The sequence below is a fragment of the Antechinus flavipes genome, chromosome 4, assembly GCF_016432865.1.
Source record: "Antechinus flavipes isolate AdamAnt ecotype Samford, QLD, Australia chromosome 4, AdamAnt_v2, whole genome shotgun sequence".
In the NCBI taxonomy this organism is placed as follows: Eukaryota; Metazoa; Chordata; class Mammalia; order Dasyuromorphia; family Dasyuridae; genus Antechinus; species Antechinus flavipes.
Window position 1 is genome coordinate 7534472 of NC_067401.1, and position 15058 is coordinate 7549529.

A 15058-nucleotide genomic window follows, 5' to 3' on the forward strand; every position below is an offset into this window, starting at 1 on the left:
CTGCAGCCTCAGACATGTTCCCTTCCCGTAATTGAAAAGCCTTTCTCCACTCCCATGGCATGACTCCCACTGCCCATAATCCTTCAGGTAGTGCTGTCAGTGGCTCCGCAGTCCCCCCTCTGGGTTCTGGGCCAGGGGATGGCAGGATGGCCTATGGGCCGCCCCTTTTAGGGGAGACAGAAAAGGAGCGGGGCCAGACAGGTGTTGGGCTTGTTGGTCCAGGAGAGCAAGAGCTCATCTCGGGCCCCTGGAGACCTTCTTCCTCCTCTCAGACCCCAGCCCCCATTGCCCTTTTCCAGACCAGAGCGCATCCTCCTTGAGGGAGATTAAGTGCAGTGTCTCATCTTGGATCTCACCATCCCCGTGCCTCTCTCGGGGGACACTTTGGAGACGCGGGGGGGTGGGGAGGGGGGCTTCCAGGGCCTGATCCATATCGGGAAGGGCAGCCGTCAGCCAGGCCCATTCTGTGCCAGCCAGCTCCATCTCAGGCCCCACGCGCTGCCCACCTCCCAGTATTTCTTCAGGCCGGTGGTTTCTTCCCCCGTGGGTGAGCGAGGGCCATGGGCAGCCGGGCCATGGAAGCCCACGCAGTCTGGCTCTCTGGTGTGCCAAGGAACCATGGGGAGGATTTAGCTCGGGTTCCACGAAGGCCGGTTGTGGAAATGTTTGCAAAACCGAGCCGATTTGTGCCATTTGTAGAATATGATTCAGGTTTCGGATTCTAGAATGAGATGGCAGGGGGAGTGCAGACAGCAGCGTGGAGAGCTCTGCCCTTGGAAGCAGGAGGGCGCCCCGTGGCAGCTGGGTGCGCCTGCATTGGTCCTTTCACCCCTCAGCTTCAGTTTCCTTACCTGTGAAATGGGTACCTCCCATGACTGGTGGGAGGATCAGATGAGACAGCACTTTACACACTTAAAGCACATCACTATTCCACAACATAGGGAACTCCCCGATGAGGAAGGTCCCTCCGCCAAGGCAGGTCACACAGTCTCTGTAATTTACAGTCTCAGAGAGTTGGTGGGGCATTGAGAATTAAGGTGACTTTTCCAGAGCCACACAGTCAGGATGGGTTAAAGGGCAGCTGGAACCCACATTTCCTGACTGACGCCGCTATCACAGCTCCAGGCGGACTTTTTATATGGGAAAATGTGTCATTTTAAAATGAGGGGGAGAAGCTGGTTCTGATGATACAAGTAATTCCTGCTTCTTTTTGAAGGCTGTCCATGGGGAAACATTTAGAAAAAATGGAGCGAATTTAGGGTAGAGCTGCTAAAAAAAAATGGCCCTAAAAAGGGCCACCCACCCGCCCTTTAAAGAAAATGCCTTTTTTTTTTTGGCCTCCAATGGAAAACCACTTAAATGTCCTTTTTTGTTAGCATTTCTCCTTGGTAAGGGAGCCAGAGGCAATTACTGGCTTCTCATCAGCCTGTTTGCATTAAAAAATAATTCCACTCAAAACAGCTAGAAGGCAGAATAGAAAAAACACAGGGCCTGGAATCAGGAACACCTGAGTTCAAATCCCGTAGCTGTGGTTTAGTTGTGTGACCCTAGGGAAGCCACTTGACTCTATTTGCCTCAGTTTCCCCATCTGTAAAATGGAAATAATAATAGTACCTATCTCCCCTGGTTGTGGTGAAGATAAAATGAGATAATAATTATATAAATAATTATAAAGCATGGTGCCTACGATACAGTAGGTGCTGTATAAATGTTTTGGGATTTGTTTTTAGTGCCATTTTAGCCCTTGGTCTTTAAGCTGTGGGATGGGCGCAGAATAAATTCAGAGGGTGCTCCCAATTCCGTTTACTAAGGGCCTGCTTAATTCAGTCCCTGCGTTTCTGAACCCGGAAGGCCTCCGTTTGTCCAAGGAAGAATGGGGTGCCGGGGGCCATGTTGGCCTGGGAAGTTTAGTGCAAATGGCATGAGCCTGCGGGCCCAGCGGCAGACAGAGGGAGGCCCCGTCTGGGACAGGCCGGTGTGTCTGAGTCACCTGCCTCATTTGTCTCATGACTTTCCATAGTCACGGGTCGAGGGTACAGGAGGGCTCCCTCTCTCTGTCCTTTCTGGATCTAGAGCCAAGAGACCCCAATCTCCAAGCCAGCAAATACAAGCCCTGAAACTCTTGGCTTTACAGGTAGGGAAACTGAGGCCCAGGGAGCTGGAGTGATTTCACATCTCAGGATTCTGTGAACTAGAAGGGATCATAGAGACCATTGATTTTACAGATGGGGAAACTGAGACCCAAGAACTTCAGTGACTGCACCTAAAACTGGGAGGCCATGAGCAGCTTCTGCAGGAATCCAAATGAGATTGAAAAAAACCAAAGAACTCAAGTAATTACAGCGTAGGGTTAAACATTTTGGTGCATTGGGCTTCTCATTCTGAAAATGAACCAATGTGGGCCCTGAGTGAGATACGCAAGTCTCCAAACCATAGAAGTCGGGCCATGGCTGGATCTGGGTCATGTGGCACACGGCCCCGGATCTGACACAAAAGATCAGTCCTGAGAGGCCGGGCAGCCCCATGAGGCTGCCCGAGTGTCAGTAACCGCTGGCATGAGGCACCCAAGGGCCCGGAACACAGCCCTCTTTCAAGGCTACCGTACACGTGATAACTCGTGAGCCCCAAAACTGCCCTTCTCAAGGAGGGAAAGAACAAACTTCTGGCAAGGTCACTTTCTTTGTGTTGCCCTTAGGGAAGAAGCCCTGGAAACGGTTTTGAGAAGCTTAGATAAAAGAAGTATTTATTAGAGATTGTGAAAAAAAAATGTTTATACCAAGAATTGCCAGATGGATCAAGAGTTGAACAGACACACACATATTAACCTCCACTTTCCTGGCAGTTTCAAACCCACCAGCTTCTGAAAAAAATAGTTTGTGCTTTGGGCATCAAAAAAATGCTTAATAAAATTGAGTTGAGGGGCAGTTAGTTGGTGCAAAGGATAGAGCATCAGCCCTGAAATCAGGAGGACCTGAGTTCAAATCCGGCCTCAGACACTTAACACTTCCTAGCTGTGTGACCCTGGGAAAGTCACTTAACCCCCATTGCCTCAGCAAAAATAATAATAATAATTAATTTAAAAATAAAACAGAGGTTCCTGATCTAGTGTACCCCAGAATTGGGAGTCTGTGGATGGATTTAAGGGAATCTGTAAACTTGGATAGGAAAAAGTTCCATCGTGATCGGTTGGTTGTATCATGACCCATTGGGGTTTTCTTGTCAGAGATCCTGGAGTAGTTACCATTTCCTTCTCCACCTCATTTTAGAGATGAGGAAACTGTGACTCGCCCATAGTGACCCAGCTAATAAGGGTCTGAGGCTGGATTTGAACTCAAGGTCTTCCTGACTCTAGCCGTGGCCCTCTAACCACTCTGCTACCTAGCTGCCCAACCTTAGGTTATCTTGATTTTTTTTTTTTCATTTTAAAATATTATCAGGAGACGAGGTCTCTGGGCTTCACCAGGTTGCCAAAAGGTCCACAACACAAAAAAGAGTACAAATTTCCATTCTATGAAAGGACCAGTAGGGAACGGAAAAGCGGTACTTTTAGGAAGAACAGATGCGCCATTACTGCCGAGCTTTCATGGGAAGAGTCCATCTGAGCCAATTCCCTGTACCCATTTTCAGAGCGACCATGATGCTCAATGGAGAATCCAGTGGAGAAAGAATGTCCAGATCCCTGAGTGGTCCGGAACCATATAATGTGGAGGAAGGCTTTCTGGGCAAGTGGGAGCCCCTGCCAGGCTTGGTAGGAACAGGTCTGATTAGGGGAAAGAAAGCAAGCTCAGATGGGGGTTAGCCGGGCCAGTTGGCCTCCACCACTCTTGAATTGATTATGACTTAAAGTAGCTGCTCCCCAACGGCATCAATGCCCGTCTGAGACCGGAGATTTCTACGGGTGGTTTCTTGGCTCGTAGAGCCGATGTCTGTCTGTGTCTCTTTTTCTCACACTGTGCTTACTATAAAAGTGGGAATATTTTAGGTAACTGTTTATGGCAGTGAAGGGAAACGTACCATACTCTTGCTTTGGGTATTAAGAGAGGCAGTGTTGGGTAGTAGATAGAGAGCTGGCCTTGAAGCCCCCGTGGATTTATGTGCCAGTTCTATGATCCTGAAGGTAACTTGCCCTTTCGATGCCCTAGAAAACTTTCTAAGACTCTAAGTTGCAGAGACTTGCCCACTTGCATTGGTAGAGGGAATTTCCTCACTTGGGAGTTACCGTTTACAGATCTAGTCTTTGTCCCCATCTTCTACTTAAATCCAGCTGTCAAACTGACATATTTCTAATCTTCCATTTCCTGTGGTTGCAGAAATCAGAATATTATGATATCACGTCTCTCCTTTGGTATATTCAAGTGTAAATATCTTTTCGGGATTCAACACGATGAATATGTTTAAATATCTTTTTGAATTTTAAGTATCTGGAAGTATGGGGAATTATTGGCCTTGCTCGTTGGTTTGGGAAGGCATTCCTTTGCAATTTTGCTCTTGGGACCGTTTTGAATTTGGGGAAATTCAAAGGATCTTTGTCCACCAGCATTAACGCCCCGGCTCACCTGAGCTTCATCTTGAGAAAGGGAAACTGGGAATCCTCCCGAAATCCAGGGAGCTCTCCAACGTCCAAGGTGCTGATTGGACTCCAGTGGAATGGGGCATCCTTGGGGGGATGAGTAGCTCTTGAAGTGGAGCTGGAAATTTCCAACAGGAAAGCGGAGTTTCATCAGTGTCTCCTTTATCTGGAGTGCTACCATTTGTTGCCATGTCTCCTCTGGGCTCTACATGTTCTACCTCATAAATGATGTCAGCTTTTATTTCTTTCTTTGTTCTTTCTCCTTTTTCTCTAGATCTATCAGGTTCAAAAGGTAGGCTTTGCTTGAGCATCGCTTTTCTGACCTGCATGTCCCTTCTGTTCCTTGCTAACACCCCGGATATCTTTCAGAAATAACTTCATTAACTCAAGACACACAAAAGTTTGTTGCTGCCTGGATGAGTTACTTTGAACCAGGGGCCCCAGTGTGAGACCATTTTGTTTTATAAAATAAAGCCTAGGGATTTCTTTTACATTGTTCCATTTGATCTTCATGATAGCTTTGAGAGGTAAGTATGGTGGGTCTTAACTGTTCCATTTTACAAGTGAGGAAACTGAGGCTGGCAGGATAAAGAATTGGCCAAAGCCGTTCTACTAGTAATTAGCCAGGCTGAGATTCAGATTTGATTATTTGGGAGGTGGGATTCCCTATTAGGCTAATAATGTCCATACCATCTCTTTAGACTCTCCTGAGAGACTAATTTCTGAATATTGAATCCTTTTGTAAAAGTTGATTTCGCTATAAAATTAAGAATTCATACCCCTGTGAGGACTCGTATCTTACTACATTAAAACTTGTAAAAATTATACCAAATAGGAAGAATGAGGATTCGGATGATATTTCTGTCTTGCTCCTTCCTCCTCCTGCCTTAAAGAAAATGGGAAAAGTAATCCTGGCACCCCAGAGCCGGAAGAGACCGACGTCTCTCTGGAGCCAGAAGGGACCATGTCCCAGACGGGGAGGGCCAGAACAAAAGCTCCTTCTATCCTCAGCCCAGATCATGGTCATCCAGCCTCTGTTTTAAAATCTCCATTCATAGAGGCAACTCACTTCTCCCTTGGGATAATTCCCTTTGTAAGGAGAAATTTCCTTACAAGGTGAAATTGCTGCTTGCTTCTTCATCACACTCCAGATGTTCAAAGACAGCATTCACATCCTTCCCCAAGCCTTCCCTTTTCCAGGACAAATATTCCCAGTTTTGTGAACTGATTTTGAGGCATGGTTTCTAGGCCCCGATTGAGGCTGGGAACTCCTCAAAGGGTACTCATCTTTCCTAAAACATGACCCTCAACTGAATACACATTTCTCACCAGGGAGGATACAGCAGGACAGTCCCATCCCTCAATCAAGACATTCTTTGACTGCTAATTAATGCAACCTAAGCTTTCTTTTGCTTTTCTGGCTTCCATAACACTGCTGACTCACACTGAGTTTGCAGTTCATTAAACCCCTATATCTTTTCATGTGAACTATTGGCTAATCAACTCTCTCTCATCCTGTACAAATGCAATTGATTTTTTGACCCAAGGGTAACATTTTACATTTATTCTTGTTAGGTTCCTTTATAATAGATTCCAGTCACTATTCTCATCTGCCTCATTGGTATTTTTTGATATCCCAGCATTCATTTTATTGCTTATTTCTCTCAATGTCATCCGCAAATTTGTCATCTCTACTTTATCCAAGTCATTAATCAAATATTAAACAGAGTAGGACCAAGACCAGATTCTTGTGATCCTCTGCTAAAGACCTACCTTCAGGATGATGTCACTTTACGTTTGATTATTCGACTAGTTCCAAATTCACCTAACTGTACTGTCATTTAGGCCATGAGTGGCAAAGGTGAGATTTAAACATAACTGGGAAATATTTAACAAAATCAAAATACAGTAAAACAGAGATAATGTTACATTCTAAAAGTGGGTCAGTACACAGCCCCCAGGAATGATCAATGAGCCTACTAGAGTGACATTGATTGAGGCCGTTTCCCTGAATCTTCTCCCAAGGATATTGTGAGAGCCTGTCGAATGCCTTGCTGTAATCCTGTTGAGTCTCATCGAGAAATTTCTTCCATTAATGAGTCTAGTGATGCTGTCCAGAAAGGCAGTGAGGTTGATCTGGAGTGATTTGTTCTGGATGAAACGTGCTGCTTAGTAGCCACAATTCCTTCCTTTTGTAGTGAAAAGAAAGCCATTAATACCTGTGTGACCTGGGCCATACCTATAAGACCATCAATTTAGCTGAAGAGCAATCAGTTCCAGGTTTTACATTGGGATCATGGCAACGTACTTGTACATGAGCAACTATACTTACCGAGTACACGAGCAGAGATGTACTTACTGACTAGAGAATGAACCAGTTCCCCTTGTTTCCTCCTCCCCTCCCCCATTTCATTTTCAAGAAATTGCAGGAAGAAAGATGGTGGCTTTCAATGATTGCTTCAACCTTGAATCCTCCCATTTTGTGAACTCCAAAGTCCTCCAGAGAGGAAGAGGCTGAATCGCCTCCTCTGAGAGGAGCTGCAGAGAGAACTCAGTCAGTCCGAATGTTACCCAGAATGAAGTCACTCACTCATTGAGACCCAAGCGTAAGAAGCTGGCGTCTTCTGGCCAAAGGCTGAGTCACGTTCCTCATAGAGAACTCAGTCAGGTCCATTTTATTCTCTTCCTGCATACGGGTGTTTACCTGTGGTTTAGTGGATTGGGAAGTTTTAAAGTTTTCATTTATCCTCAGTTAAGGAACCTAAAACAATCTGGCCCAGCAAAAATCACGAGTCATAGGATCATAATTGGACCGGACTCGAGGGAGTGAGCAAAAGTGCTGCTGGGAGCAGCCAGGACCAAATGAGCCTCAGGGTCACTCACTGCTTACTGGGCCTGCTTTGTGGAGAAGCTCCATGAGAAAAGGAGTCAAGTTTTCTGGCACCCAGGGCAGAATTCACTTAGAACAAACTGCTCCTGAGCAGCTCTAAGTACAGACGTCTCTTACGTGGTAAATGGGGTGAAAAGACTGTATACACAGTAAGAGTATTAGACTGAAACTAAGTGCCAGCCCCTGAAATCGTCATCCCATAGCTTGTCTTGATAATTTCTTCTTCTTCTTCTTCCTTTTTTCCTTCCTTCTTTTTCTTCCTTCTTCCTTCTTTCTTTTTCCTCTTCTCCTCCTCCTCCTCCTTTCTCCTTCTTCTTCCTCCTCTTCCTCCTTTTTCCTTCTTTTCTTCTCCTCTTCTTTCTTCTCCTCTTCTTTCTTCTTCCCCCCTCCTTCCCACCACTTCTTTTTTCTCCTTCTTTTTCCATCCTTCCTCGCCTCTCATTTTCTCTCATTTTTATATTCCTCCATCATTTTTTTCTTCTCTCTTTTCTTCCCTCCCTTTCCCACCTTTTCTTTTCCTCCCCCATCTCTCTCTCTGTCCTTTTCACCCTCCTTCTTTTCTTCCTTTTCTCTTCTCCATCCTCTCCTGTCCACCATTTGCCCAAGGGCACACCACGCTGCAAATCCATCCCAAGCTGCCTCTCCCCAGATCCAGCTCTCTTTCTACCACATCTCCATCCCATCATTTACACGTCAGGAAACTGAGGCCAAGGGAGGGTCAGGCCCTGCCCTGGGGCCACAGCTAGCTGGACAGGCCTAGACCGTGGCCACGGACACAGTTCTTAGGCCCACAGCCAGAATGATAACGTGGGGCAGTTGCCCAGCAGGAAGTAGATTTTGGAATTTGATGCTCTGAAGAAAATCCCGCTGTCGCCGTCCTATGCGAGCTTTGTCTAGGACGCGGCCTCCGAAGTCAGGCTCGCTTTCTGGTCATTGCCAGCTGCTTCTGGCCAACTCAAACTGTTTCTGAAAGCTGGATCCCTCTGGTCTCCCACTGGGCTTGCTCCCCTGCATGTCCTGCCTGTCTCACTGCTAATCCCAGCGTGGGCACTTTCTGACGCTTGGGCTGCTGTCGCTGCTACTCACCTCTGACCTCCTTGGCGCTCTGGTCTGGGGGCCACTCGGAGCCTCCTGCTCTTTCCCTACTAATCGTGGTCTGGGTGGCCCTGGAGCCTGGTGGCCGGGGATTGGGTCAACTTTAGATTGCAGATGCCTCCAGGAGTGATTCACATCCACAGGTGGGACTGATCTGGACTTCTGCTTCTCTAATTAAATGCTCTGCCGATGATTTTGTTAAAATCTCATTCTTTTGAAAGGTTATCTCTTTCCCCCCACCCCCCAAAAAAGGCACTAGAAACCAATATCTAAAACTGTGATTAATTATCTCACCAGTTTCCCCTTTAGCCCTCTTTGCATCTGGATAACTATAGTTGTTTATAAACTGTTCATAACCTGCCCTGGGCCAGTTTTATTTATTTATCTAAATACATTTATTTATTTTATAATTTAATCGTTAATTTATTTGATTAATTAGAAGGATCAATAAATAATTAAATTATATTTATTTAATTGTCAGCACCCATAGTTCATTAAAGGTCAAAGGATCAGCAGGGAAGGGAAAGGAATAAATATTTGTTAAGTGCCTACTACGTGCTGAGCATTGAGCCAAGTGCTTTACACATGTTATCTCTTCTGAAAGCTTCGTGATCCCCTTTTACAGTTGGGGAAACTGAGGCAAACAGTGTAAGTGACTAGAGCTCCAAGGACCTAAATTTGGCTCTATCTTTACAGCCTCAGGATCATCAGGAGGCCTCTAGTCTGGACTCTCTCGGGGTCCCACGTGTGTGTTAGTGGTGACATTGGAACCCAGGTCTTCCCCCCCAAAGAAGGCCCTACATGGAGGAGCTTCTGCCCATTTCATGTTAGAGATTAACAATAGAGATGGGTCAGCTGCAAATGGAGCCGGCCACGAGGGGCTGAGGCAGAAAATAGAAACAAAGGGAAGCCGAAATCCCTTCCCTGCCTCCGACGTGACACTCGGGGCTTCCAGGGCGCCTTCCTTATAATAGCCTCGCGTTTCCCTCCTCTGTGCCGCCCCTCTTATTTTTCCAAGGCCCGTGTGAGGGCGGCAGATAAACCTGCTGGACGGATGTGTAACCTGAACCCCAGGGCAGCAGATTGCTTGGCTCCAGACCGGGAGCGAGCCTGGGGCAGGGAATGGCAGAGCAGTCGTCTTCAGAATCCCAGGTCTCGTTTGGCGAGACCCTCCCCTGGCCAGGCCCCACCTCCCGCTTCCTTCCCTCCCCCGGTATCTGCTGTGAGAGTGGCCAGAGCGTCTCCAGGGAAGGAGGATTTAGGCTCACAGGCCTTGGCCCTGGGACTTTTCCTCTGGTCTCTATCCTGGTGTATTTTTAAATCCCATTTACATCAGCCCATTGGCTTTTTCCTCCGCGTTCCCTGTTACCATTGTCACCGAAAGAAAGAAATCCAACCATTTTAGGACAGAGAGGTTGTAATCCGGCCGCCGCGCAGCAGCCAGGCCAAAAATAGCAGCCGTGTGCTTCGGCCGGTCCCCGAGCGTGGGCCGGGAGAGGTCGGGACTTACTCATTCTCAAATCACACGGTCCTGGGGTGGGGGAGACAGAAACCTACACACACATACACTCACACTTACATACACACTTACACACCCACACCCTCTCACACACACTCACACCCACAATCTCACACTCACACACTCACACAGATACACACCCACACACACACACACACACACTCACACAGACACACATTCACACATACACAGAGACTCCTACTCTCACACACACTCACACACACACACACACACACACACACACACACACACACACACACACACATTCACACACACACAGAGACTCCTACTCTCACACACACTCTCACACACACACTCACTCAGGGTCAAAGGTAATGAACAATTTAGAAACACATTTCTAAGGGATCCTGGAAGTCGCTCACTCCAACTTAAACCCTTATCCAATGACATCAGCCCAACTTTTTGCTTAATTCTTGCTTCTGCCCGGTCTGTTGGAAGAGGATCAGTCCTAGGACTGCAGCTTCCTTCTTCTGCCCCGTCCGGGGGTCATCGGCCACTTCTCAGTCCTCCTCCACAGGCGGCCCCCCCCTTAATTAGTGCAAAATCAGGAGTGGAGAAGATTCACTTGGGACTCGTGCTGAGGGCCTTCACCGCTTTATTCCACTCTTGCTGTAGAGCTGGGATTCTTCACCCTTTGGGAGCTGGAGGAATACCTTGCACACTCAGGGGAAGTCTATGGGCTCCTTCTCAGTTATGTTTTTGAATGCCTAGAATGAAATACACAGAATCACAAAGGAAACCAATTCTGTGGAAATAAGGACGCCATTTCCCCCTTCAGCGGACCCCAGGTTCAGATAGAAAGGGAAGCGGCAATTAGACCTTCTTAGCATCTGATAAAACGTCCTGGTCAGTTCCTCCTGGCGGGGATTTTGACACTGAGATGCCGTGTGTGCGGAGGCTCAACCAGGAAGGCCGCGGGGTGCTCGTTAACCCTTTCTTGCCCCATTCTGCTGGTGAACCCCAGACCCAATAGCAGCTCTTGGCTTACGCTTATCTTGCTCCGTGTGTTTGCTTGAAACGATGCCTTCCTTTTAACCCCCAGACCTCAGCGGGACTTGGGAAGGAGCTTCTTACTTCCTCTGCATATTCTTGACACAAAAAGGAGACAGACGGGCCATCCTTTTGCTCAGGGGCTCCTCCGACCAAAAACTCCCCCCGACTGGGTGGCGGGGAAGGCCCGTCCCTGACCCTGCCAGGCCGTTTGCTAGTGTAGCATGCTGGCTGGAGTCGTCGTGGTTCTCTCCTCCCCGGCTTTGTGGGGTGGGCAGAGCAGCGCTCTGGAATTGCATGCTGGGACGCCGTACAGCGCTGATGTCTCTCACCTAATTTTCTTTCCTTTCTGTCTCTAGAAATATTATGGGCTGGATACAAAATGGGGTGACATCGAGCAGTGGATGGTATGCTTTTGTGAAAACTCCACAATAGTTTCTCATTTAATTGTTCTCCCTTTAATAATGTAGGACTTCCCTGACATCGAGCTGAGTTTAAAGATTGATGAGTTTCTTAGTAGGCTTGTGGCAACCTGAGTAATCAGATATTCTGAAAGCCGGGTTTTTTCACGGAATTGTTTTTGCAATATCTCTCTTTCCTTTTCCTCCCCTGGAAGACTCCCCTATAAGAAAATCCATTGAGCCCCATTATAAAGCAAAAATGGTGACATTTAGAAGAAAACAGAGGCCATTTATTATTCATTTATGTGAGTTTCTGGGGTGAAAATAACTGATCATTTCATTGCAGCAGGAATGGTCAGGAGACCAGTCATAATGGCCAATCCCAGGGTCCTCCTCCACAAAATAAGCCCCACGTAGAGCTTTGTAAACTGAGCTCACATAGATCCTTCTAGCGGTGACTGGGAACAAGCTCGGGACATGTCACGTCCCAATATTAGAGACTCGGCAAAGATCCCACTGAGCGCTTGGCCCCAAGCTCCCGCGCCCCCATAGCTATACTTGAACCAGACTCAGTGTACAAAGAGAGCCAAGGAAAGAGCTCAAGGTGAGTTCAACTCAAAAAGAATCTGGATTTGGGACGTTTTTTAAAAGAAGCCAGCTCTTTACTGGGAATGAGCAGGTGAGGGTGGCCCTCTGCTGTCTAGTTTTTTTAACTTGAAAAGTGATTCTAAGAAAAATTAAAAAGGAAGGAAAAAAAGAAAATCTGATCCGTAAAAGTCATCGGGTCATTGTCTAACCTATGGAATCAGTCCCTTTTCCTGTACCCCTTCCCCTCGGCACCCTCAACTCTCCAATATTATACATTAAAATACTGATCAGGTTTAGTAGAAAGGGATCCTTGTGCCATTGTAATCACAGGCCACAGGCCCATGTTTGCTGGAAGTAAATCGTTAGTGGGGAACCAGAACTTTCCCATTCTCATGATTACTTCTGGGTGAACAGAGGCCCCTCTCAAACTGCTGCTGCAAAAAGAGATGACTTGCAGTAATTAATCTTTAGGCCTGCAAAGCCCCTTGGGGAGAAGGAGCAGCCCTTCATCTTGCGGTGGGGTGTATACAAATGTTTTTGAAAGGAAAACTAAATTTTTCTCACAAAATCATGGCAGCCCTTTGTGTGAGAGACAGCAGGGCAGTTTCTGGAGCACAAAAAGAAGAAGAAAAAGCAGATTGCTTCTATTAGTGCAGAGGAAAAAAATGTTTTGTGCCTTTGTCAACAAACTCCAGGAGAAATGTGGGCATCTCTATTCTAAACAAGCAAAGTGTTGTAAGGGCTGTGGCCAATGAATGGGCCCAAGCCAGTTAATTTTAGTATCCAGGTATACTTGCCCACTGACTGCTGGGTAATTTACACTAGAGTGCGGAGTCCTGCCTGCCTCCACTAAGGTTCTACCTGATCCCTTTTAGCATTTGTTCAGTACAAGAAGTGCTGCCATATGTGGCTGCTTTTACTGCCCCTGAAATCCCTGTCAGGGGTCTTCCACTGTAACTCAAATAAATAAAGGCTTGTGGCACAAACTCTTACTTGACAAAATAAAGAAAAGGGAGACAAAGACACAGAGAGAGAGAGACATGGAGAGTGAGAGACACAGAGAGAAAGGAAGAGATAGAGAGGAAAATAAGGAAGGAAAGAAGGAAGGAAAAAAACAACGGTGATTGACATTTGTAGCACAAATGTTATGTTGCCTCCTTCCCCCCCCCCCCAAAAAAAAAAAAAAAAAGAAAGAAAGAAAGAAAGAAAGAAAGAAAGAGGCAGATTATAGCTTTCTCTTAGGGAAGTTAGCCCCACTGTTTTGTCTCATTAAGATTCTACCTTAAAATATCAAGGTTTCTTTTTTCCCCAAAACATTTCTGACATTTCTGCTTTCAATCTTTTACTGTTCTTTCTTCTTCTGTTGCTTCGTTAGGAAGAGAGCGAGCGATACTCTCATAGATTCCGAAGAAATCCATCGGTTAGTACGGTCTTTGTTCTTTCCTTCGGTCTTTGCCCAGAACCGATGTCTTATTTGTGCTTGTGGTTGCTAGAGTAAACATTTACTTCCATGGTCCTCTTGGAAGGAAGTGACTGATCTCGTGGCTGAGTGTGGGCCGTGACTTAGGCTGATACTGGGGAAGCCGCTGGGGACGTTTTGCCTTAATTTTTTGTTGTTTTTTTAGAAACATTTGGGAGCTTTGGTTATTAACAAGGTATGGATGGTAGCTTGTGTGTGTTTCCCCATGTTATCTTTTTGCCTAATGAAAAAAGAATTGTTTTTATGATCTATTGAATATGTGTATTTATAAGTTACCACATTGCGTGAAGTAATTTCATTTCAAGAAAATGAGCATAGTAGATCCTGACAGAATCAGATCGAAACAGGTATGTACCAAGGCAGTGGGGCAGAGCCGATGGATTATTTGGGATCCATCTGCTTTGTTCCTTGAGAATAAAGATACTCGCTCTCTTTGTGATCTGTCACTCACCTGATTCGTGAATTTTATCCATTTAATCATTAGCTTGAATCAAATCCGATTCTGTTGTAAATCCAGCCAGTGGGTTTGCTTTGTTTCCCACTGAGATTTTGGCATTGATATCATCACTTGTGTTATTTCTACCATTTCATGTGTTTCTTTTCATCCTTTCTTTTCCAATAGGCTTCTGATGAAGATGAACGCATGTCAGTGGGTAGTCGCGGAAGCCTGAGGGTTAGTAACCAAATTATTTAGTGTGCACGCTTACTTACGCTTTGTAGAAACTTTGTTTTCTCGTTAGAAGTTCAAAAATCTTTACTTCTCGGTTTCCTAATCCAACCTCAGGGTTATACTCATGATGAATCACATTATAAAGAATCCTTTGTATCCAAGCTATTTGCATGTCCCTACAGGTAACATAGAGAAGCATCAATGATGGTCATATCCACTTCTTTATGAGGAACAGTTCTGCTCCAGTACCTCTTGAAATTGAAAAAAAAAATTTTTTTCCTGAACAAAATCAATGCAGCTAGGATAAGAAAAAAACCATTGAGTAGGAAAAAAATGGTTCCATCAAATATTCCTTGCCTCATGCAAGTGAAATGGTCCATATAATAGGTTGAATATATATGTATATATTATATAATATTTTATATGTGTTTGTGTATATATAGGGAGAGATTTAGGTATGTAGTTTGACTTTTACCACTGATTTTTGATGCAATTTTTTTCCCTTTAGTCAGTGGTTTCTCTTATTTCAAGTGCATTTATGTTATGCATATAAAGGTTTCTTAAAAACCATTAGGGGGAAAGTAAATGTCCACTTATCCACTTATCAACATAAACATTTCCATTCTCAGCTGTATAGAGAATTGACGCAAATATGTAAGACCAAGAACAATTTCCCAGTAGATAAAAGGTCAATTTCCAAAAGAATTTTAATCATCAATAGTTATATGAATAAAATGCTTCAAATTACCAATAATAAAAAAAAGTCGGCTGACAAACTGAAGTTAAAGTAGCCCTCCCTCATGATTTGGCACCGAGAACTCTTGTTTTTGTGGT

At 45.6% G+C, this 15058-nt stretch overlaps 1 protein-coding gene across 23 annotated transcripts in view; it reads left to right on the forward strand.

Annotated features, from left to right (window-relative positions):
- LRRFIP1 (LRR binding FLII interacting protein 1) overlaps window positions 1-15058 on the forward strand; it is a 180441-nt gene that overhangs the window by 104225 nt on the left and 61158 nt on the right. For 15 of the 23 annotated variants that reach the window (XM_051999238.1, XM_051999217.1, XM_051999218.1 and 12 more), the window contains exons 3-6: window positions 4845-4862; window positions 11445-11492; window positions 13450-13494; window positions 14177-14227. The exons of 6 other annotated variants lie outside the window; for them this stretch is intronic. In XM_051999238.1, the coding sequence (XP_051855198.1) occupies window positions 4845-4862; window positions 11445-11492; window positions 13450-13494; window positions 14177-14227 (162 nt within the window). The remainder of the gene's footprint in view (window positions 1-4844; window positions 4863-11444; window positions 11493-13449; window positions 13495-14176; window positions 14228-15058) is intronic. 2 more of the 23 variants (XM_051999223.1, XM_051999226.1) reach the window with 1 other exon arrangement.